The following is a 24,621-nucleotide window of genomic DNA, read 5'->3' on the forward strand; positions in this document are numbered from 1 at the left end:
TGCCATTTAAAAAAGAACCTCATAGGCAAAAATGATAACTATTTTTTTTCCAGAGTCCTGTGGTCTATAATAGCACAGAAAGTGTTCCTTCAGTAGTTCAGGGAAGCCTCCACAGGTATGAAACCTGTTGTGGCTTTCTAGCTCAAATGAGTTTGTGGACTAAAACAGTGGATGTTTTGTGTATGTTTGAATTTTTGTCCCCTTCAGTTCTGAATATGGCAACCACACTGCGAACTGAATTTGAAGTGACCTATCTCCAAATTTCTACATTTTATCACCTATAACAATCTAGTTGCACTTTTTGCAGGTGTAAAAATTAGAGGCCCATGTGAGAGACTAAGTCATACATGTATTTGTAGAATCAAAGGTTAAATGGATAAACTTAGGACAACAGAGCTAAGGAAAAAAGATACCAAAATTACTAAGGCAAAAAGAACTGCTTCAAGAAATACCTGTATTTTAATGTCAGAGGGACCAAAAAAATGGCTAAGATTGGATGGGAGTTTTAAGGCTGTAAAACATTTGAAGTGAAAATTAAGGTAAGTTTTCCAGAAGAAAATTGAAACACTTGTTTTTGCCCTGGGGTGAAGGAAATAAATGTCAGCAAGCTGCGGAGCCTTGGGGTGAAAAGTTTTATGGACAAACATTAAAAATCTGGGGAGATTAGTTTGAATAAATTCAACAACAGATTTAGGAAAGAATAAGCACCAAATTTTTTGTTAGCTAGAAAAATCAGGAAGCCTAGAATTTCAGAGTTTGCATGAGCCACAGAGTTGAAGACTTTTACAGCTCCTTACTCAGTCTGTGCAAGAAAGTGTAGTCTTGTTGTAGTGTAGGGCTTTTTTTTTTAAGCCATAAACTTATACATACCGTCAAAAACTTCCATGCTGACCTGAGTGTATTCCACAGGCACTGATATGTCTTCATGTTAAATGACCCTTATAATAGATTTTTCCTGCTTTTTTGGAGGTTCACAAGGTTTTCAAATCAATAATTAATTTGTAGCAACTTAGCACATGCTCCAGTAATCCAGCAAGAAGTCAAGTAAAGTACTGCTGGTGGTGATTATTGGTGAATACTGAAATTATCTATGTAGATTACTGAAACTGTAATTTCTTTGACAAGCAAAAATCCATTATGAAAAGTCATATGTTGTCAGTCCCTGCCCTGGTCTGACAGCTGCTGTGTTCATAGTCTGGTCCCAGCTGGACAGTCCAGATGTCCAGGTCAGGTAAAATCTTTTGGATGGTCATTGTTAGAACTAAACTCTGCAGTGTGTGTAGGCAGAAGGCATTTTTTCATAATTCTAACAGATTGTCATGCCAAGCTTGGGACCACTGGAATTGCTGGAACTTCCAAAGCACTTACCACAGATTACACTTACTTTTGCTTCTTGCTAGCTTTGACAGTAGCTGTATGATTTGCTGTAAAAAATAAAAAAGTGCTTATACGTGCCTATTTGAAACAGCTGCCTAGGTTTATGGAAATTGTTGGGCCCTCCTAGGAGGAGGGACCTTTAGGACAATGTTTCTACTGGAGATACTGGCAGTCTCAGTCCTGATGCTGAGCAACTCTCCTGTTTTGTTAACATTAGCCTGTATAATTTAGTAAACAGTCTAAATCTCCACCTCCAGCTCCCACAATTTTTGTTTTGAGGAAGGCAGGACTGTCCAAGGCTCAGAGTGTTGGGTCAATCAGAACTTGCTCTGTGCAGAACAAGTTATTGCCTGTAATTCAAAAGTGCCTTCAGGTTCTAAGAAGGCATTGGTGTGCTATCAGGGTGTGGGGGACAAACACTTTGCAGCTTTTTAAAACACTTTGCAGCTTTCAACTTTCTGTGGTGTTTGTTTTTGTTTTCTGTAGACTCGAGATGATTTCCTTGGACAAGTGGATATTCCGCTTTATCAGTTACCGGTTTGTATACTTTGTTTGTTTTTAAGACTACAAAACGGAAATAATGTTTCTATATGCACTCTATTAGTCATCTGAGGAAGTTAACAATACTGGTAATAAAGTGTTTAAATTCTCCTGCTCTGTGGGTTCTTTGTTTTATTTTGTAGACCTGTTTGGGGTTTTTCAGTGCTGATATTTATGAAACAGTGTAGGTTACCTTGTTTTCCAATACTGGAGTTATTTTAGCTTTTCCATAGTTTTACAGTCTTAAAGATAAGAAGAGAGTGTAATTATTATCATGCCTTAAAATATTTCTTTAAAGCCTGTAAATTTATTTTTACTGTTCCTTATTCACATAAACAGATACAAAAAAGAGGGTAAGTGGGCAATAGAGCTACTGTTGCTTTGGTAATTTTTTTCTGTTTCTTGTAATCCTTTTGCAAGGCAGATAATCAGTTTTTAAGAACTATCACTAAGAACATTGAAATAAATATGCTTTTTCATTTTCTTCTGAAGTCTTAAAATATTAGCAGATACTAACAGATTTATTATAAACTGTCTTAAAAATGGGTAGCAACCATGGCAAACCCTTTCCAAGAGCAGGTGTTTCATTCTGTAATGTGCATAGACACTGAAAGGCAGTTGCTGTTTTCTTGAACCAGAGTATTGGTCTTACTGCTAGGGTTAAAGCTGGTATTGCTGTTAGTGTACCTGAACCTGTAATCTAAGTTTTAAAATGTTACAAGGCCTTCAAAGAAATCAGCTGGAAATTTCTGATAGTTTTCTTTGATTTCAAATGCTTGATAAAGATTTTTCTTGAAAAAAATTCTTATTCCAGACAGAAAATCCAAGTATGGAGAGACCATATACATTTAAGGATTTTGTTCTTCATCCGAGAAGGTTGGTAAATACCACATGGAAATTCTAATTTTTATATCTGAACAATGCTCTTACATAATTAGTTGTAACTACATATGCATTTTCTAAGTTTTTCTGTTTCCATCAAAGAAATTTGAGTAAGTAATTTCTAAGTTATTGATATTCTACTAGGATTATTTTAAATATTACTGTAATCAGAAGTCTGAAGCCTCAATGCTATTATAGAATTTTATTAATATAAATTATAGAAAGTCAAGTTTGTGTTGGAACACTTAAGAATAATCTTTTTCAACTATTTTGTTTTACAAGTGCACAATAAAATAATTTTATTTTCTCTTCTGCAGCCATAAATCAAGAGTTAAAGGCCACCTTAGATTAAAAATGACTTACTTACCTAAAAACAACGGGTCTGAAGAAGAAACTACAGAACAGGCTGAAGAATTAGAGGTGGGAAAAAATGTGTTTATTACTAAAAAATGAATGTTAGGAATCACTAAGCTATAAATAATATTTTAGAAACAAAATAGTTAAAAGTGATTGCTTGTATTGTGCATACAATTTAAAATGTTGAAGTTTCTGTTGTAGGTACTATTTAATGCTTGACCCCAGAGAGACATTAACATCTCTTTGGTTTTAGAATTTCAATGCTCTCCAATCTATAGGGACATTATGATCTTACCTACCATGTGCATATGATCTTTTAAAGCACATCCAATGTAGATTAATGGATTTCTTTTCCAGACTTAACTCTATTCAGCATTACCAGCTTTGCTGTAATTAAACTTTGTTACAGAAATGTGTGTTCACCTGCTTCATACATTCACAGCATGTGTATGAAATGACAATATTTAAGCTTTTAATGTATTCTGTGAATGCTGTTTATTTTCCTGGAATTGACAACTTCTGGTACTAATATATTTAAGGATCTTGAGTTAAAAATTAGATTTCTGCATGCATTATATGCCCTGTCATTTTTTAGAAATAAACACACTAAAACCAGAGTCAAATTTACTGGCTTGAGATGAACTACACCTTAAAAGGGGGAACGGCTTAAAAAATTAAGATATGTTTTTCAACTTCTGTAGTATTAAAGGTAATTATATTATGTCTTTCAGCCTGGGTGGATTATATTGGACCAACCAGAGGCTGCTAGCCAGCCACAGCAGCAGCAGCAGGAATCTCCTCCACTGCCTTCAGGCTGGGAAGAAAGACAAGACATCCTCGGCAGGACCTACTATGTCAATCATGAATTCAGAAGAACACAGTGGAAAAGACCAACTGCACAGTAAGTCTTTTAACCTGCAAATTCAAGTCTTATATTATCTAGTGTAATTCACCCTAGTTACATTGAAAGCAAGGAGAAATAAAAAGTGAACAGCTATTAGAGAGCTTTCCCTCACTTCACCTGGAAGCCCTCATGCAGTGGTCACTGGCTAGTGATCATTTTGACTGTACTGTGCTCTGGAAGTTGGTGTTCAAACAGAAACTGGTTACAGTTGGAGAGATAACTATAGGAATGGAAGAGAAATATTTTTTCAGTTTTCAGCCTGTTTTTTTTCTTCCCATCAGGGGCTTTGTTAAATTGTTTGCCTTATTTTTTTTTTTTGTTGTTCCCCCCCTACCCCGGAATGCTACCTGCTTCTTCAGCTTACACTTCACATTGACATAAATGCTTATTCATCTTAAACAGTTTACATTAATTTATGTAGTCTAGACTGTTTCTTTTTCTTCTGCCAAAATGACTGTGATGTATGTTTTTGCTGTTAGCCTGGCTTACTGTTGAAAGATAAACTCTGGCTGCTGTTAGCTGACTTCTCCCCCTGCCCCACCAGGGACAGTGTGGCTGTTGCAGATCTTGGCAGTGTGCAGCTGGAGGCCCAGCACGTGTTCACTCACCGGCGACAGATTTCAGAGGATACAGAGAGCACGGACAACAGAGATTCCCCTGAGGTGAAACAACCTATCTCCACGTGTTTCTGAAATAAAAAGCTTGTCTTAATTAATTGTAACTTGGAATTACTTTTTAAAAATCTTTTCCCTTTGTTTTCCTTTTAAAGAGCTGGGAAATTATAACTGAAGATGAGGCAACAATGTACAGCAGTCAGAATGTTCAAATACCTCTCTCGCAGAGTAGCTGTGATATACAGAGTCATCTTGCAGAAGAATTGAGTAACAGACTTACTACCTCTGGAAGTCCAGCTACTGGCCAGTCAACAGCCTACACTGTAAATTATTTTTCTCATTGTTCTTATAGAATTAGATCCATAAATACTTTATTTAGGAATTTTATTTTTAATTTAATCTCAAAAGCACAGGCTTTTGAGAAGAATAGTCTTTTTGCTGTAGAATCCCATCTAAGCAAGCATTTTCTTGCTCTCTGCTTTGCTTATATGGATTTCTGCCTGAGGTTAAAACAGATTTGTGTGAACTATTTTTCAGTCTGTAAATCTACCTCTTAGTCTAGTCTCATAGAGTGCTGAAAACTAAGAATGAAAAAATCTGTATCTTGGAAGCTTATTTGTAAGGGAGTTGTGCTATGTGAGTTACTTTTCCAGTTAGAAGTTCTAAGATAGACCATTTTTCTTTCTGAATATTGGGATAAGGTTTTATGATTGGGTTGTGTAAACCTGCTGCTTCCTTAGCAGCAAAATAGGGAGCTTGCTCATACAGTTCCACAGCCCTTGTGCCAGCTGTGGAACTTGCCAGCCCTCTGCATGAGGCTGTTCAGCTTGCTAACCCAGCAGTAAACTATGCTCTTTTTCCCAACTCTGCTTTTTTGCAGTTTGAGCAAACAGCATGCTGGATTGTCTGACAAATGCTACAGTAGCATAGGGAAAACAGCAGGAGCATGTAGCCAGGGTGAAACTCGACTTTTTGGTGGTGTGGTAACAAGCAATTAAATAAGCTCAGCTGTCCTGTGAAACCCGAGCTCCACAAACAGCCTTGTAACCTGATATGTGACGTGAGAAATCCACTGTCCATTGAGGAAAGCCTTTAGAGGTGACCCAGGCCATCTAGTCTGTTAGATTTTGGTAGTGAAATAATCATTAGTTTGTGTGATGTTAAGCATACCCTTCCAAATGTAAATTTGGAATTGACAATGTTTATCAGAGTTTGTACAAAGTATCACTAGTGTTGCGGGGAAACAGTCAAGTGAGAGTAACAGGACTTTACTTGATCTCTGCAGTTCAGCATTCAATGGATAGCAAAGAAACTGTTATTTCAGCTTGCTTGGGTGGCCTGGGCAAAGAAAGAAGCAGATGTTCAAATTATTTGCAAGAGTCAGCTAGAATGGCAGTGTTGCCTTTTTTTCACCTGCATTACACCCCACCCCCCCACCAAAAAAACTTTAAAAGTTAATAATGTTTTTTTCTTTGAAGTACTTCAGTAGTATGTGAATAGGGAAAAATCCTTCACATAGTTGGGGGAATTCTGGAGCAAAATTAAATACAGGTGCCTAATTAAGTAGCAAGTGAGATCTAAATGTGACTGTAGGCAGGAAGGTGCACGCTTAGGCAAAGTCCAGGGATTTAATTGCTCTTCTCAAACTGATTATCTCAGACTCTCATACCTTTTCATTATTGACCTAATTTACTCTCTGGAAAGTTGTGCTAGCTCTTCTCTATCACAGACTTCACTTAGAACACAGAAAGTTCTATATTGTAAACTCAATAGTACTGTAACTATTTGTAAATAATGTTTTACATGCTAAAACATCTCTTGCTAGAGTATTCTGAACTTTCACAAGCCTCTGCCATTCTAAGGTTATAATAGAGTCTGTGAACTTGATGTTAATAGCTGTTAAAACAAGAGTTTGAAAAATACAATATTAAATCATGTTTCAAAATAAATACAACACTTTGCTCAGGGTGGAAACTGTAATAGCTTGAAGTGTGATAGCCATTGCTGGCTGTTTGCTGCCATCCTTAAAGCTGCAGTAATAGCTAATGTGTCATTCCTCTGCACTCCTTCAAGAACCATTCCAGCAGAAGAGGTAGTCTGCAGACATACAGACTTGAAGAGCAGCCTGCACATCCAGTGGTAAGTCATTTTTCAGAAACCACAGGCTTTTAGCTGTGTTAGCTGCTGACATTTCAAATGAGATTTGGCCTTCCTTGCCCAGCAGCTGTCCTGACAAAATGGCAATTATGGGTCTAGTTCAGCTGTAAAGCTTCCACGTTTCAGCTTTGTTTAGCATTATCTTGATGCATAGCCTGCAGAAGGAAGTAGTCTTGCCCTGATGATATGAGTTTCATTTTTCAAATGGTTTGCCTTATAATTGTTTACTTCTAATTAAAAGCTATCCCACATTCCATTCTGCTTTTATGGTGACACTGCAAACTGTGATCTCATAGCCAGAAGTACTAGGCTGGATCAGCCTAAACCAGGTATATAAATGAATCCTTTAACATGAGGAGTTTGAATTTTGTATAAAAAAAACAAATAAAAATCTGCTACTTCATGCTATTCGTAAAGGACTTAAATACTTCTTATCTGTTTTGTCCAGTTCATAAAGTCATGAACCTTCTGGAGTATAGTTTTGTTGTTTTAAATTGACAGAGGAAAACCTTTTCACAGTAAGTTCCATAGTTTCCTTAATTGTTTTTTGTCTGTTATCACTAACATTTAGTTACTGCCTACTTCATCTGGATTGCCCCCAGGCTGGGAAGAACGTCAAGATGAAAAAGGAAGGTCGTATTATATAGATCACAATTCTAGAACCACTACCTGGATAAAACCAGTTGTACAGGTATTGCCTGCCTTCAATTTACTGATGTTTGTATTCACTGAACCTTCAAAACATCTCGTGTAATAGAAGTGGAGATGGCTTTGAAATAGAACACGTGAAAGGCATAAACTGTCAAGTACCACATAAAATACCTGAGAGACTGCATGGAGAGTTAGCAACTCTCCGTGTTTGTGGCAAGTCACTGTCCCTTCTGGAGAATGGTAGCTGACTGAGGAGGCTGCAGAGCTTCTGTAAACCTTCACCACAATCTGTGATTGTTACTCAGTGTGGTTGATATCATGACATCTGGCAGGGACTTGCTTTATGAAACTGCTTTCATGAGTCAAAATACGGGTTAATAGAAAAAAGATATTGCTTTGCAGGACTTTGACTTGATAGGATGTTTTCTGGTCCTTTACCATAGATTGCTGCGGAAACAAGTCAGGCGTCAGCTGCACAAAGTATTCCTGTAGTAAGACAGCCACAAGCAACATCCAGTGATTCATCACAACAGTCTTCTCAGCAGCAGCCTGAAATGGAGCAAGGGTTTCTCCCTAAAGGCTGGGAAGTCCGACATGCACCCAATGGGAGACCATTCTTTATTGACCACAATACCAAAACTACGACATGGGTAATGGAAAGCTGTTCTCATTAACTGAAATTCTAGTTCCTCTTGAATCAAAACTTTGCTGTTTTCAGCAAGCTTCCATATGTTTCTTTAGTGCCAAGATAGTTGTGTCTGTCTGTTCAGGAGCATGGTCAGATCATGGTGCTAAAAAAGCCGAGCTGGGGCATTCCGTCCTTGTACAGGCCATGGAGATGGACTCCATGATCATTGTGGGTCCCTTCCAACCCAAAATATTCTGTGTGAGTCTGAGTGATATGTAATAAAAATACCAAGTTATAATGCCTGTCATGAGTAAAAGATTATAAATTTTACTAATTGTGTTGGTACTTGAAAGTTTAGCTTGGAAGGAGGAAAACAGGAATCTGCTTTGCAGATGTAAGCCCCTCTTAAATGACATTGCAGAACTGTGGTGGCTTATAGGAGCTGTTCACAGAAATGAGTTCTGTAAACATACCTTCAACAGGAAATCCATTACCTTGAATTTATCACAGGGCACAACACAAATCTCTGTGAATGCTTAGAAGAGCAGACCAGGTGCAAGTGCCATATGGATGAGGGAGCTGTGCAGCTGCAGTTCCACAGAGGGGCACTGCTCACCACTAGGCAGTGCTGCTAGATGGGATTAAGCATCTCCAGAGTAAGTCAGTGTTACTGTCAGGTGAAAGGGAAGGAGAAATTCATTAAATTGATTCAAAATGGGTATTCTTTTCTCCAGGTAGATTAAAAGAACTCATATGATACAACCACCTCCATCTTAGCTCCCACAAAAAACCCCAACCTATCAACCGAACAACAAAAAACACCACCAAACCTAAAAAATATAAGGTGTGTCAGAAATTGTGTGGAAAGAGTAATTTGACTCAATTGCACAAAAATTGAGTTGAGTGAGGGATTTATATATTTGTAAATAAAATAAAGTGAGAGGTTACTAGAAGATGACTGTAAATTTCTGGACGACTGAAAATCCACAAGGATTCCTCTGGCTGCAGAATATGTAACCATTAGCTAATTAGTACTAGGCATATTCTTGACAAAATCATTAATAAAGACAAAAAAATTAAAGGCAAAACAAAGCAGCAAAAGGATTTTAACATGCTGCTTGTTTTCTTTTCAAAGGAAGATCCCAGACTGAAAATTTCTGCTCATCCAAGGAGAAAGGCTTCCCTAGATCCAGGTGACCTGGGCCCATTACCAGTAAGTAAACCATTTTGTCCTTGTTTTGGAGATGAAAAATTTAACTGTTTAAGTTAGCATTATTGAAATTTACACTTGAGAAAATGCAGCCTGCTTTCTTTGTACAAAAAATACTGGTTTGAATTTCAGTGCTGACAGTAGATGAGGGAGGAATGCCCACAACTGTAGATCATGTTGAGTTCTATGCACGCTGTGTGATCAGAAATTTATAATAAAAATGTAATCAAAAAATGTAATAAAAATGTTGTCTTTTTACAGCCAGGGTGGGAAGAGAGAACTCACACAGATGGAAGAATATTCTTCATAAATCACAGTATGTACAGTGTAGTGTTCTTCCCTAATCATAACTTTATTTGTGATCATTATTTTAATTAATGGAACTAATGAAAAATTTTCTTGCAGATACAAAGAGAACACAATGGGAGGATCCTCGACTCCAGAATGTGGCAATAACTGGACCAGTAAGCTTTCCTAATGTAGATTTTTCATACTGTTAATAGAACCCAAACAAATTGTCATTTATCAGTCAGTCTAGAAAGTGAAACTTTCAGAGTGTCTGAACAAAGCATTTTTATTTATTTTTAAAGACTGTTTAGGAAGCTTTCTGAGGAAATGGTCTTTAAATGCCAGAAAGAAAAAGCAGTTCCCATGGTAGTAAGAAAGTTTCTTTATAGACTGGGAGGAGGGCTTTGAAGTGGGTAAGGAAGTCTTATTTATTTCTTGCTTACACTAGCTCAATTCATGAAGTAAATTTGAGAAAAAAAAAAAGAAAAAGAAAACGGCTTAAAGAGGAATTTGATTGATTTTCAACTGGAAAATAATTATCCAGCCTCAATACTTAATCTGAAGTGTGAAATTACCAGAACTAATTGCAAAGATGGTTTGCATTATAATTATAGATGGGTTTTAGTGTTCAGCTGATATCTGTGTTTATTAATAGCCTGCATATGTAAACAACCTTCCCTGTCCATGGAAAATAGAGGTGTTTGTAGCCAGGTCTCTCATGATCCAGCAGGGAAATGGACGTCACCAAAGGCATTTTGGTCACTTTGATCTGGGCCACTCAGGGATCTCAGGCACTTACATCAGCTAATGGGAAGTACAGCATGAATTCTGTGCATCTGATCTAAACAGTGAAGTGCTTTTCATTCCTGGTGTTTATAAATTGGAAGTTTCCCCTGGCACTCAGTAAAACATGTATTCCTGTTATCTCAGAATTTAAATGGGTTGTCTGTGTTTCACAAGACACACAAGAATTTTTTTCTTTTTCCCCCCAAAGGCTGTGCCTTACTCCAGGGACTATAAGCGGAAGTATGAATTCTTCAGAAAGAAATTGAAGAAACAGGTTAGTAATCAATAGGAATCCAGCAGAAGGTTATGAAATTTAGGCCCCTAAACAAGGGAAAGCGAATTTACAGGGAAGGTAAATTTACTGTCTGATCACAAATACATTTGTTAAGCACCAGCTTCATAATAATTAGTATTTAGTAACCCCCTCTAACAGCAGGGTTTGTGACTTTATGCGCTGATGAAGAATGTAAGCAATCTGATTTAAAAAGTAGAAATTCTCAAAGGTTAAAATGTGATGAACCTGAAAGTAAGACTAGCAACAGAAAAGTTTGGAAATCACTGATCAAGCATAGAATGGTTTTTGAAAGTCAGAATATGGAAAGTTCTCACAATAGATTTTAGTCTGTCTATGTAGAAATCTCTGCTGTCATCATGATCAGGCTGGATGACTGCAATAAATTGTTACAGCCTTAAAATCTGAAGTTTATGAATGTTGTTTCCAAACTCTAGTTTGAAGTGGCAGTGCCAAGTATATTTATAGCATGTAGCATAAAAGACTGTAAATAGCATCTGGACAGCCAGGTAACAATGAGTCTGCACAAGTTCAATCAAATTTTACATCCTTGGGAGATATTTTACATTTATAATAATAGCCTTTGAGTTTAGATCCATGCTTCACCTTCTACCTGCCAAGTCTGCCTGTGCCTTTTGAGCTGCATGTGAATTGCACACAATTATATATGCACCTCTTTTTTGTGTTCCTAGTAAAACAACATTCCTTCAAATGTCAATATCTTAATCTGAGAGAGAGAGCTCAGCCACACAATACAATTGTGGTAATTTAAGAATTAAATACAACTGTAGATTTTGTCTTAAGTAAGAGAATGGGACACCTAGGCTCATAGAATATTGAACTAGAGGTGAATAAGTCAGGAAAAATGGTTCCAGATAATTTTATGTGTCAACTGTGAGCTGTTTTTAATCAAGTGTGTAATATGATAAATGTTCAATGTCAGAAGAGACTCCATGCCTTGCTGCATGCAGAGCAACTGCCCATATGCTGTTACTGGTAAGAATTTTAACTGTATTTTCTTAGCATGAAATAGAAGTTAGTGTCTGAAATTCTCTTTGCTAGTTGAATTGCAGGGAAATGGAGCCTCTTTTCAGTCATACTGTGTTATGTTTCCAAGTTATGTAAGGAGACAGTTTCTGTGCCCTCTTTGTCTATTTTCAGAATTTGCATATTCTGCAAAACTTTAAGATGCTGGGTTTTGTTTTATTATTCTTTGTTTTCATGTTCTCTTTTTTAGAGTGATATTCCAAATAGGTTTGAAATGAAAATTCATCGCACAACAATCCTTGAAGATTCCTACAGAAGAATCATAGCTGTAAAGAGAGCAGATTTCCTTAAAGCAAGACTTTGGATTGAATTTGATGGTGAAAAAGGTTTAGACTATGGAGGAGTTGCCAGGGAATGGTTCTTCCTTCTCTCTAAAGAAATGTTTAATCCTTATTATGGATTGTTTGAATATTCAGCTACGTAAGTAATACTGCTCTGGAAGATGTGAAAACTTAGGAAAAGAAATTTTATTTCTTGTACCTTTTTTAAAAATTCCCTGGTTTAAGGGTTCCTGCTGCCCTTGCAAATGGACCAGAGGGTTTAGCTGATAATAACTGCAATAATCTGCACCCAGTTGTTTGACAGAAGAGTAATGTGGAGACAATATTGTGGGTTTTTTTACAGAAGTCTAACATAAGCTATGGCATTTTTGCATGGACAAGCATGTGCTTGCAACCATCTCCTGCATACAGAAGAGGCAGTATGTAACCAGTAGTGCAGAGAATGTTACTCTGCTTTCCAATGAATGGGAGTTAATCCCTTCTCTTTGGTATATTTCTAATTTACTGAGGTAGTTTGTGGTTGGTGTTTCTCATATACTAATAGCCTTCTGTTGTGTATTGTTTAATGTTAGATATCATCATGAAAAGCAAGAACTGATTTCATAAGTGATGTCTTTCAGATCTTCAAATGTGAGACTGGTCCAATAGTACATTTTTGTTTTTCTTTCTCTTCCCTGTTCCCTCCTTCAACTCTTCAGCGATAACTATACTCTGCAGATCAATCCGAACTCTGGACTTTGCAATGAAGATCATCTCTCTTATTTCAAGTTTATAGGTCGTGTGGCTGGAATGGCTGTTTACCATGGCAAACTTTTGGATGGTTAGTATTTATCTTATGTAATGTGATATTCAGATTAATATTGCATATGTTTTGAGTCCTAAGTCCTTGCATCTGTTAAATTTATTTCTTTTTCTTCAAAGCCTTTTTTATTCGTCCATTTTACAAGATGATGCTCCAAAAACCAATAACACTACATGATATGGAGTCTGTGGTATGTAATTTGCTTTATCATGTTGACAAATTTAATGTTAATGTATAATTTTTATGTGTGTGTATATATATCTATAATGATGTTTTGAAGGTTGAAAATGCATGATTTAAAGATCTTAGGCTATGTCTTTTATAAGTCTGTAAGTTGTATAGGAATTAAAACTTCCAATGAAAATCAAAGACCTAGACTCAGGTTCAAGTCAGTTAAGCTGTATTGGAAACTGGAACTTAACTTTCTGTGTAGACACTGGTTTAGACACTGAGATTGTTGGAATATAAATACTTTCAGGATTCCTATCTTAACCTGTTTTTAAAATGAGTTTTTTTCTTGAATTATAAAAATTAATAATTTTCAGGGACTGACAATTGAGTGATACAATGTAACATTTTTAGAGGAAAACATGTCCCTTAGACTTTTCTTGTTTGGTTGGTTCCCTGATAAGGACTCTTATCTAGAATGGTCATGGACAAAGTGATTTTTTTATTCGAGCTTTTTAGTCTGTTAGTGGTTTTGCTGCCCTTTAAGATTACAGTATGTAGTTGCTGTCTGTTTCTGACTAATAGTTTTATGGATGTGTCCTGATTTTTTTTTTTTGTTTTGTTTTGGTTTGGTTTTTGTTCAGTACTTTAGAATGATGGAATGGTTTGGGTTGGGGTTGCAAGGCAGGGACACCTTCCACTAGAAGGGTGTGGCACCAAGCCCTGTCCAGCCTGGCCTTGGGCACTCCCAGGGATGGGGCAGCCACAGCTTCTCTGGGCACCCTGTGCCAGTGACTCACCATACTCACAGGGAAGAATTCCTTCATGTCCAAGCTACATCTACCCTCCTCCTCCTATCACTACACTCCCTGGGAGAAGGTCCCTCACCACCTGTTCTGTAGCTCCTGTATTGATGCTGGAAGGTGTCCTGGAGCCTTCTCTTCTCCAGGCTGAGCTCCCCCAGCTCTTCCAGCCTGTCTCCAGAGCAGAGGTGTCCCAGCCCTCACAGCACCTTGGTGGCCTGCTCTGGACTCACTGGAGCAGCTCCATGTCCTTATGCTGGGGGCCCCAGAGCTGGGCACAGCTGAGTAGAGGGACAGAATTCACCTCCCTCAACCTTCTCGTCATACTGCTTCAGATAGAGCCAGCAGGTGGTTGACTTCATGTTAATTTTCATTTCCTAAGGCTCTTTGTAGTAATGCCTGACAAGAGAAAGAAGATAAATAGAGGATGAGAGACAAGAGAAGAGTCCAAAATATATTGCTTCAGCTAGTGCTATACCATCTTACCACCATTTTGCTATTGGAGACATTTGCATAGATTGCTGAGCAATCAGCTTTTAAAGGTCTTCAGAGCTTTGTACAACTGCAGTGTCTCTGTATCCAGTATAGGATTACCCTAGGCAGAAGTGTTCCCTGGGCTGTCATGGAAGCTCTTGCAGTTTATGAGGTGGCTACTTTATTTAGCATTTACTCTTTTGTAATTTTCTCTTAGGATAGTGAATATTACAATTCTCTGAGATGGATTCTTGAAAATGATCCAACAGAACTGGATCTCAGATTCATGGTTGATGAAGAACTTTTTGGTCAGGTTAGTACGTTCATGTAATGTGGAATAGAAAAAACATGGAACAAAATACTTGACCTGTGAAATTGGGGGATTTTATGTGTATGGTGCTAAGAAAAGCCCTTTGCTCACTCAGCTCTTTCCACTCATGTGGTGAGTGCATGTGAGTGCATCACACCTTCAGCCTGGTGTGATGAAGGACTTGGAAATAAGCAGAGCTTTAAAAAATCGCTTGTGCTTTTTTGTTGAATACTACTTGCATTGAAATGTAGTTGTTGCTGTGAAGGTAACCAAGACTAAGATATCCATAGTCCATTGTTTGATCTGGAGTAGAGGTTAGTTCATGTGATTGGCTGGAAAGGATGAGTTTCTTTGGAAAATGCTGGAATTGCTGGGAGATAACATGTTTCCTTTCTCTTAAGATGTACTAGAAACCTATAGAATAAACAAGCTGGTTATTGCACACAAAGCTATTTAAGATAAGTCATGTAGAAATACCACAGCTCTTGAATAGAACTGCCAAATTGCAGTTGCCAGCTAGATCTAAGGGTAATAACCTTTATGGTCTTGTGTAACAGCAGTGATCCTCAGAAGAAGCAATGAAAATGTACATCCATGATAACATCCATGTTATCCATGAACAAATGTACATCCATGAAAATGAGTTTTTTGTCTTCTGAGGTTCTAGTGTAGTATAAGTCACTTTGTAAGGGAGATATATATTGATTCACTTACTGACTTGATTGCTGAAGTGGTTTCTGTAATTGTTTTTCTTTGAGATTTGGAATGAGGGCTGGATCATGGAATATGCAGTTAGAGAAATGTCCCTTACTGTGAACCTGTGTACAGTCTTGGGTGGTGTGCTGTAGCAGGTCAGAAAAATGCAGGTTTCCTATTGCATCCCTTAATAATAGATATTTTTTTAACAAATGTACCACATTCTATTTATTAGGTGATCTGTGTGACTGGATCTGTTTCTCATAGTTCTCAAATTCTGCAGTCCTCAGGAGTTGAATGAATTATCTAATAGTAACATAGGAATTCTGTTATACATTCACCTTATTTAAGACCTCTTCTGTACATTGCATTTAGACCCATCAACATGAACTGAAAAGTGGTGGATCAGAAATAGTTGTCACCAACAAGAACAAGAGAGACTACATTCAGTGAGTAGTGGCTGCAGTGTGCAGTGTACCTCCCTGGGTTGCCTGCTAGCACAGGGGTTCTGTGTTAGGTTTATTTATAAAAGGAAGTTGTTGCTTTGTATATAAATCACTTTTATTTTAAATGTGGTTTTGTTTGGGTTTTTATTTTTTTGCAGTCTTGTAATTCAGTGGAGATTTGTGAGCCGAGTACAGAAACAAATGACAGCCTTTAAAGAGGTACAGTTCTAATTACAAAATAAATTCTTCTAGGAGTTTGTTGCATCTGAAGACTCACTAATAATTTTGTTAAAGTATTAGAAAAGGCAGGGATACTGTTTGTAGTGTCAGCTTTGAATTATTTCAGAGTTTAAAATGTTTTGGTATGTTTTTACTGGAGTGCTTAATTCACCTTGAAAAATTTGCTTATTTCTCAATCCTGACTGACAGCTTTAGCTGTAGAACAAACTATTTAATGATCTCTGTAGAAATGAAACTTGATTAATTAGTTTGATTTAAACTAGGCAATTTACCCTTTTTTGTACCAATTGTACTACATAGATGATATTCAGACTTCCATACTCATTCATCACTCAGTGTTGCACAGTAAAGGTGTGAGAAATCAATTAAAAGTACTATAACGGAACTGAGGACTGGTGTCCAAACATCTGTCTTTGATATATTGCTTTGGCTGTGTTTACCAAAGCCTCCCCATATCCTTCTTCTTGACTAAAAACTAAAATAATGCTGCCTTGATTTTTATGAATTTCCCTCATCTTTTTTAGGGCTTTTTTGAACTGATACCACAGGATCTGATTAAAATTTTTGATGAAAATGAGCTAGAGGTAGGTGTATCATGGAAAAGAGAACAAATTATGTTGAAACTTTAGTTTACTGACTTAAACTTTGGTGTTGTTTGTTTGGTTTTTTTTATCTCTGTAGTTATTAATGTGTGGATTGGGAGATGTGGATGTGGCTGATTGGAAACTACACACAAAGTACAAAAATGGCTACAACATAAACCATCAAGTAATACAGTGGTTCTGGAAGGTATCGTGAAGTTCTAATATTTTCTTCTTGAAAATGTGTTCAAAAGCTGCTGCCTTTCTGCTAGTTTATCGTTTCATTCATTAAAAGGTTAGGTAAATATTATCTGACCATTAAAATTCCTGAGAAAGTAAGAAAACTAAAGATGAGATGCATGCTAAGAATGTAAATGCAATACTGATGATTGCTTTTTCAAAAATATCCCTGTCTGACTGGGGCTAAAAATATTTGTGTAGGTTTTCCTGGCATGGTTACACTAAAGAGGTGTTAAACTCTTCTGTTTAATAAATTACAGGATTTTGGCTTCTAGTTCATAACATAAGAAACTTCAAAGAAAGTAGGGGACCAAATCTTCAAGGGAAGCATTTTAACAGCCTGCTAAGCCAGTGACCATACTCTTGTTACAGTGCCATTAAAAAATTGTTGACGTTATAGCTTTAAGCAATAGGCAGAGAATTAGATTGTGTCACTAAAAAAAATGCATATGTATTTAATAGATAATTATTTTGAAGTTGATACTATGTTGCATAAGTCTATTAGCTTAAAACCTTAATTTAAGAAGAAATCTTTAATTGTAATCGTTGTCATACATAGGCAGTCTTAATGATGGACTCTGAGAAGAGGATAAGATTACTTCAGTTTGTTACTGGCACATCACGTGTTCCCATGAATGGGTTTGCTGAGCTGTATGGTGAGTACTTAAGATTATCTTCACAATTAAGTAACAAAGAACCCGATGCCAACATTGTCCTGATGTTTGAATTCAGACATTGTCAATTTTTTTTTCAAATTTTGTTTTAAAATTTAGTATGTATTGGCAGTTATAAGACAAAAAATAAGAGAAGAGTCACTTACGTGACATTTTCCCCATGTTCTATATGGGAACATATTGTTTTAATTCTGGTTTTGGAAGTTTTTAAATGTATAGGAGTTCTCAAATGAACGTGGATTTTTAAAGTTCTCAAGAGCTGCAAAAATCCCTGTTTAACACATGATTGAGCTTGAAGAAAATTCTCAGTTATCCAAGATCTGATTACAAAGACATGCTGGCATCAGCAGTTAACTTCAGTTCCACAACTGCTTTTATCTGCTCACAAGCCACGCTTGTGCAGATGCAGTTGTTTGTAAGGGTATACTCCAGAGGGGACCACTGAAATGTCACGAGTTAAACATAAAGTCAGAAGAAAAGTAGTGAACCTACAAAGCTGAGACTGAGACAAGCAGAGGACAGCAGGGAGCAAATTTCAATAGCAAAGCCAGAAAAGCCACTGTGGGCAGACTGCAGGCAAAAGCAGATAGAGCAGCCCACAAAGGGTGGGGATGCTTGGCTTAGGGGAGGTCTGTTCTCAGCTGCCATCAGCTATTATGTTTTCTGCTAGACTACTTTATTAGGGATAAAAGTGCTTGAGATGCTGTGCAAGTGACTGAATAGTCTAACTTGCCTCTTTGATTAAACATTTCCTTTATTATAAACAGGACATTAATTTGTTTATAAAACAAAAGGATTGTGGACGAAACCACCCATTTTGTGTTCCCATTTCTCCATGTCTTCATTTTCACCATAAATACTTGGTTTATTTTTTTTTGTTCCATCAGTAACTGATGTGAGTTGCAGTGGGAGGAACAGTGTGCTCAGCAGGCTTAGCCATGTGTCTGCTGCTGCACCTGAGCCTTGGCATTGCTGGTGCTACAGCACGTGCTCATCACAGGGGAACCCAGTCAGAATCCTGCTGCCTCAGGGGCTCTGCTTGTTTGTCTAAGAACACTACTAGAGGTAGAACTAAGAATTGATACAGGGAAAGAAACTGCTGAAGTTGTTGGCTTCCTTCTGCCCAGGGATTAGAATATACTTGAGCAGTTTTCTGTAGTTGAATTGTTCATTAACAAGCGAGTGAATACAAGTAGCAGTTGTCTGCACAGTGCTGTGTTTATTTCTCTTACAGTTATTTCTGCTTTACTGTGGCCAGCATGCCGTCCTTACTAAACCCCAGTAACAATTCCATTTCCTGTGCCTTGTGCTGAAAGCTGTACGTGGTTTTTCAGTGTTTTCTGCGGGTCCGTGGTGCTTTGCTGCTGCCGGGGGTTCCCTTGCCGGCCGCTCCCTGGCCGAGATCTCCCTCTCGTGGCACTGCCGGGAGCTCCTCTCCTCCAGCACCAGTGCTCCCAGCTCGGAGCAAACCCAGCCGGGACCCTGAACAGACATTCTCTGAGATAGTGCCGTTTTTGTCCTTCTCCTTTTTTAACTGCAGTCTTCTCCCAGCTTAAGGAAACGGTTATAAAATATTCCTTGCATCTGCTTGGTGAGAATTGAGAAGTCCAAGAAACTTAGAGATGAGATGCTGTGAGGCAGTTGTTGGAGGATAGAGGGAGCTGGGGCTCTTTTTGCTAGCCAAAAAATGTTCTCAGGTGCATAAGAACATCCTGCAAGTGCACATATGATTGCTATGTTTGCAAAAATTCTGTTACTCTTAATTTTGTTGCTGCATAGGTAGGGTGGGCATTGACTATTTTCTGCCAGTTTATACAATATATGGTGATAAACATGTACAAGTTTTTACATGTAAGATTTATAAAAGTATAAAATTCTTTTGTCCAGAAAACTTCAAAACCAGCTACTCTGCATGTACGTTTAGGTCTTAGGCTTCTGAGCTGAAGGTGTAAAATCTCCTGAAACTGAGGTATAGCAAGAAATAACTAAAATACAAGGGAATTGGAACTATTGGCTATTACTTTCTGTAGTCTGTATTTTATTCGTATAGATAGCTCCTTCAAATGTCAGACCTGGATTGCAAAACCCCCAAATATGTCATCATTTGAATCTCTGATTACAAAAGGATTTCATAATAGGGTGAAAATTGATGTGTTCTTTTCTTCAGGTTCAAATGGACCACAGTTGTTCACAGTTGAGCAGTGGGGTACCCCTGAAAAACTGCCAAGAGCTCATACCTGGTGAGTGTTTAATTCAGATAAACTATGACCTCCAGTATAAGTGATAAAATACTGAAGAGTTTTCATCTGTTTTTCAGCTTTAATCGCTTGGATTTGCCTCCATATGACTCCTTTGAAGATTTATGGGATAAACTTCTTCTAGCCATTGAAAACACTCAGGGTTTTGATGGGGTTGATTAAGACACAGACATTATGTTGGTCCAGTGCTGCAATTTTATGTTAAGGGTTTACAAACAAATCTGAATTTTCCAGGGACTACCATTGTATTTAGTCAAATGGCTATTGAACCTTCATATATATATGAAGTGTATACCATGTATAGAATAACTAAGTATTAAAAATCAGTAACTTTTGAAAATAGATTTTGTCATTTCCATAGTTTTGTGTATTTGCCCATCCATGCAATATACACGTTGGATCAGCCAGTGCCAAGTAAGTCAAAAATGAAAATGTTTTTAGCAGTTGCCTCTTGTACGATATTTGAGACTGTCCTGCAGTAAACTACTGAAGTAAAGCTGTGAAGAAATCTTTGCAGAGGTTTTAAATTTGATTTGCTGCTTTAAGAGGAGCAACTGAAATTGCTAAAGTGTTTTAAAGAAAACCCAGCCAAACAAAAAGCCCAACAAACTTCATGTATTACAATATCTTGATTTTTGCTGCTTCAGGCTCTTTGCAACAGATCTACCCAAAGCACCTTATTATTCAGCATATTAGATAAAACATTGGAAAACTTTTGTTTGCAGAACACTGACTTGCTACAGTTGTTAGACTTCTAACTTGCTTTTGCTAAAACAGTGTAACAAACCCAAGATTTTTATACAAAACAGATAAGCAGCATAATTCTGACTTTTAATGAGAAATTATATCCATTTTTTGTTTGAATTTGTATACTGATGTTGGTTTATTGAGTTTTCATCACTTTTTTGGATAAATTTGTAGTTGAACAACAATATTTTCAATTCAGCCTTTTGCAACAAATCAATCTTAAAGTGAAATTTGTATGGATATCACTCAGTATTTCGTTACTGATAGTTAGAGGCCTTTATTATCCATTCTTGCAGTATTGCACTACATAACAATAAAGAACATGTTTACAGGGTTTTCTGGGCCAAATTCAGCAGTCTGTTATGTGCAAACTCCTGAATTGCAGGGAGGTTATGCACATGTGATCAGGTGCAGAATTTGGTTCTGTGATATGTTTACAGGTTGCTAGTTTCTACAGCTGCATTTTTATATTTTTTTCTCCAGTGTTAGTCTAGAAACCAAATTTGTTAATACAGTATAACCAAAGTCATAACCAACAATGTGCAATTTATTGTAGATCAACTTGTCATATATAAATATTAGTTTGATTTCTTTTGTAAATGTGGGTCTTTTTTGTATTAATATTAACTTTTTTTTGAGCAAGTGCTGGTTAAAATGATTAGCAAAGTTGGTTCTGAAAGAAAAAAAAATTGGTTTGTATACCTGGCTTGCTCAAATTTTAACATTTTATTACCAATATGATCTGAGGAAATGACAGTACCTAGCTTTGGCCACCAAATTTCTGTTTAGTCACAGTCTTTATAAATATGCAAGAAGGAAGTGTAGCACATCTCTCTGAAGATATGTAAATTATGTAACAAATGTTAATGGGTCTTAAGGGATATTTAAAATCCCACTTTGTTTTATCCTTTGACTAGGTCATTAGGACTGAGAGTATTACATGTAAATAAAGGTAACTTATACAAATTTCCCAAATCTATATGCAGTTTTGTAAAACGTGAATGATATATCAGTAAATCTGTATAGATTTGAATGTAGCAGGTTTTGTTGCATACTTTAAAGTATAAAATAAGGATCCTGAGAGCAGTAAATAAAAGTTTATTCTAATAAGTTGTGATTGAGTTCTTTGAAGTGCAAATCAGTAATCTTGAAATAGCAAGAACTGAGTCATTTTTATCCTCCTAGGTAGGCCATGGCAGTAGTTCCACCACAACATGCTGCTGCTGCTTTTGCAGAGCAGTGAAGATGCAGCAGTGCTGTCTCCTGGTGTTCTGCTCCTGAGACATGCAGCCTTGGAAAAAGCACACATTGTGTTTTTGTAGAGGCTCTGGGTCACTGTCAGCCTTCAGTGCTGGCCAGCCTAGAGATGCTGAGGGGAGGCCCCTGGGCAAGGCCACTGACCAGGTGAGGCAGGGCCAGGCTCCTCCCTGCTCTGGGAACCTTCCTGGCAGGAGCACAGCTGGGTGGGGAGTGGGAGAGGGGCCCTGAAACCCTGACCAGCAGCAGGTCCTTTCTGTGGGCTTTAAACTAAGTTTGTGGGGGAGTGGTGACAGCAGCTTGTGCTTAAGTAAAGGAGAGCTTGGTGCTGCTGAGTATCATGGGATGGCCTAGGTGGGGAGGGAACCTTGAAGATCATCCCGTTCCAACCCCCTGCCACTGGCAGGGACACCTTCCACCAGACCAGGCTGCTCAGAGCCCCATCCAGCCTGGCCCTGAACACTTCCAGGGATGGGACAGCCACAGCTTCTCTGGGCAGCCTGTGCCAGCGATTCACCATCCTCACAGTAAGTTTGTCCTAATATCTAATCTAAACCTTCTCTTTCAATTTGAACTCATTCCCTCTTATTCTGTCACTACATGCTTTGCCCCATCTATCCTGTAAGTTCCCTTTTGGAATTGGAAGGCCACAATTAGGTCTTCTTGAAGCCTTCTCTTTTCCAGAACAATCCCAATTCTCTCAACCTTTCCTTAGAGAGGTGCTCCAACCCCTGGTCAGATGGGACAGGGTGGTGGGGGTGAGGCAGCCTTTGTGGAGGATGGCACAGGCTGAAGGGGGCCTGCCTTGTGTGCCTGAGCACAGAGGCAGCCAGGAAAAAGCCAGGGAGGAGTAAAAGACGTGGCTCGTGTTGCTGGATGGAGTGAGGGCTGCAGAAGGGCCAAGAGGCTGGTGCAGACCCTTGTGGGAACATCCTGGTCAGGACTTGCCCTAGGCTGCTGTTTGTCATGACAAGGGAGCAGGGTGGGTTTTGTAGCTTGTCAAGGAATTCTGGAATTGTAAACCCTGGCTCTTAGGGGAGACTGAATTCCCCCACATCTGTGGGCAGGGCAGTGCAAGGGGAAGCAGCCTGGGAGATTTCTGTAGGGGGTCATGGACAGCCAAACAAGGGCAGTCTTGGGCAACCAGGGAGGTGCTCTTTGGGATCTGCTGCATGACTCTTTGCACTTGTACTTTCTGCACAACAACCTCTGTATTCCCTGAAGCACATACACAGGAAGAGGGGGAAACTCCAGAGACACTCCTATGAACACCCATGTTTTTTCACCAGAAACACAGTTCTGCATGCCAGCTGCAGATTTCTTACTGTGCCATTGCAGAGGAGAGGTTAACAGCTGCTTCCTTGTGAGCCAGCAGCCAGCTCTATCTCACTGATTTCATTGCTCTTAACACCCAGGGGAGGGGTAAGGAGGAGGAATTTCTTAGGTAGGTAAAAGCAAATCTGCTGGGGAAAAACATGGATAGAGAGTTGATGTTTGGTCTGACTTTGTGCAGATCTGGTTAAGAAATATTGATCTATGAAGAAACTGAGAGATGAGAAAGATCTTGAGAGAAATGTACATTCTAGGGCAGAGGATGGATCACAGGAGGCAGAGGATGACTGTAACAGGAATAGTTTTGCTTTTCTCATCTTTAAAAACACCACACTGAAAATTTAGGTGAGTTTGTGATTGCAGTTTTCTGGGCTGCTCCAAGCTGGAGAGCTGTAAGCAAAAAGTTTCCCTCCTGTTGGTTCTGGTTTCTGCAGCTCACTACTGATTCCAGGAATCTTGTATAGAACCTGGAGACTCCAGTGGAGGCTCTGCCTGGGATTTGGACTCTTGGCTGGGCTGGGAGTGGCCCAGGGCCTCCCTGGGCATGGGAGATGGCTGGGCCAGGCTCCTTGGGGTCAGTGGCTGATGGGGCACAGCAGGGATGTGAGCTGCTGGAGCAGGGGTTAGGTGTGTTAGGATGGTGTGAAACCTCTGGGAAACTTTTCAGGGGCTGAACTTCCCTAGGAAGTTAAACTATTCCTGTTGCACGTTTAATAAGGCTGTTGGTGGTGTTTATTTGTGTGTTAATTTTTACAGTTATATAGTAAAGGGTGTTTCTGAATAAATAAATAATAAATTTGTTTGTTTATGATCCTTTTGAAGGGAATTTATTTAGCCTAAAAAAGGTAAGTATGTAGATTAACCTCAACAAAGACTTGTAGTGGAAACTTTAAAATTTCTCCTTTACTCTGAAGGTAATGTCTGTGTAACTCTCTGCAGTCTGGTGGTAGGGAAATGAGACTTTAGGCATGAAGGAGACACATTCAACACTCACTTGGAGCTTTGGGGCACTGGGTGTTGTCGCTTTTTCCCTTCAAAATTAATTGCTCTCAACAGGCTGGGTGTTACTGGATACAAGTCTCTCAGTTCTCGAGGTGGTGCAGGTGATTCTTCAGCACTCTGGCTGCATCATGAGGTAGAGCTGTGGGTTAAGAGGAAATGAAAAACAATAATTTCAATAGAAAGTGCCACTGAGTCTTCACTTATGCAGTTTGAAGAGCACATGACAAATTCTTTTTAATTGCTATTAAAAAATCACATCTGAAGCATATCAAACAAACTGGGTATTTTTTAATTAGAGACTAGGGCTAAATACATTATAGAGTGGGCAAAATACATGAGTGTAAACTACAAATTTTCATTCTTTATCCTGTTTCTCTCCCTCTAACCTCACTATTTCATACATACACTTACTTTGTAAGCTATGTAGTGCCTTGACATTTGTTCTGTAGATCCATAGCACAGTTTGGTGCTATTTCACTAATTGATGACATCTTTACAAAAATCTGCACACGTGTCCTTGAAATGCATGGCTGCCTCTGGCATACTGTCAGTGTGGGACATGTCCTGGATCAGCACA

At 38.3% G+C, this 24,621-nt stretch overlaps 1 protein-coding gene across 2 annotated transcripts in view; it reads left to right on the forward strand.

Annotated features, from left to right (window-relative positions):
- NEDD4 (NEDD4 E3 ubiquitin protein ligase) overlaps window positions 1–21,563 on the forward strand; it is a 50,763-nt gene extending 29,200 nt beyond the window's left edge. For both annotated transcript variants that reach the window (XM_064388491.1, XM_064388490.1), the window contains 24 exons: window positions 1,864–1,914; window positions 2,732–2,793; window positions 3,117–3,219; window positions 3,888–4,057; window positions 4,605–4,722; window positions 4,830–4,997; window positions 6,748–6,813; window positions 7,403–7,522; window positions 7,926–8,132; window positions 9,246–9,323; window positions 9,582–9,636; window positions 9,726–9,784; window positions 10,603–10,668; window positions 11,924–12,153; window positions 12,713–12,834; window positions 12,936–13,006; window positions 14,479–14,574; window positions 15,643–15,716; window positions 15,872–15,932; window positions 16,478–16,537; window positions 16,635–16,742; window positions 17,334–17,430; window positions 19,616–19,688; window positions 19,766–21,563. In XM_064388491.1, the coding sequence (XP_064244561.1) occupies window positions 1,864–1,914; window positions 2,732–2,793; window positions 3,117–3,219; window positions 3,888–4,057; window positions 4,605–4,722; window positions 4,830–4,997; window positions 6,748–6,813; window positions 7,403–7,522; window positions 7,926–8,132; window positions 9,246–9,323; window positions 9,582–9,636; window positions 9,726–9,784; window positions 10,603–10,668; window positions 11,924–12,153; window positions 12,713–12,834; window positions 12,936–13,006; window positions 14,479–14,574; window positions 15,643–15,716; window positions 15,872–15,932; window positions 16,478–16,537; window positions 16,635–16,742; window positions 17,334–17,430; window positions 19,616–19,688; window positions 19,766–19,868 (2,418 nt within the window). In that variant the 3' untranslated portion in view covers window positions 19,869–21,563. The remainder of the gene's footprint in view (window positions 1–1,863; window positions 1,915–2,731; window positions 2,794–3,116; window positions 3,220–3,887; window positions 4,058–4,604; window positions 4,723–4,829; window positions 4,998–6,747; window positions 6,814–7,402; window positions 7,523–7,925; window positions 8,133–9,245; window positions 9,324–9,581; window positions 9,637–9,725; window positions 9,785–10,602; window positions 10,669–11,923; window positions 12,154–12,712; window positions 12,835–12,935; window positions 13,007–14,478; window positions 14,575–15,642; window positions 15,717–15,871; window positions 15,933–16,477; window positions 16,538–16,634; window positions 16,743–17,333; window positions 17,431–19,615; window positions 19,689–19,765) is intronic.
- The last annotated feature ends 3,058 nt before the right edge of the window (window positions 21,564–24,621 follow it).

Source organism: Passer domesticus, chromosome 14 (genome assembly GCF_036417665.1).
Source record: "Passer domesticus isolate bPasDom1 chromosome 14, bPasDom1.hap1, whole genome shotgun sequence".
NCBI classification, from domain to species: Eukaryota; Metazoa; Chordata; class Aves; order Passeriformes; family Passeridae; genus Passer; species Passer domesticus.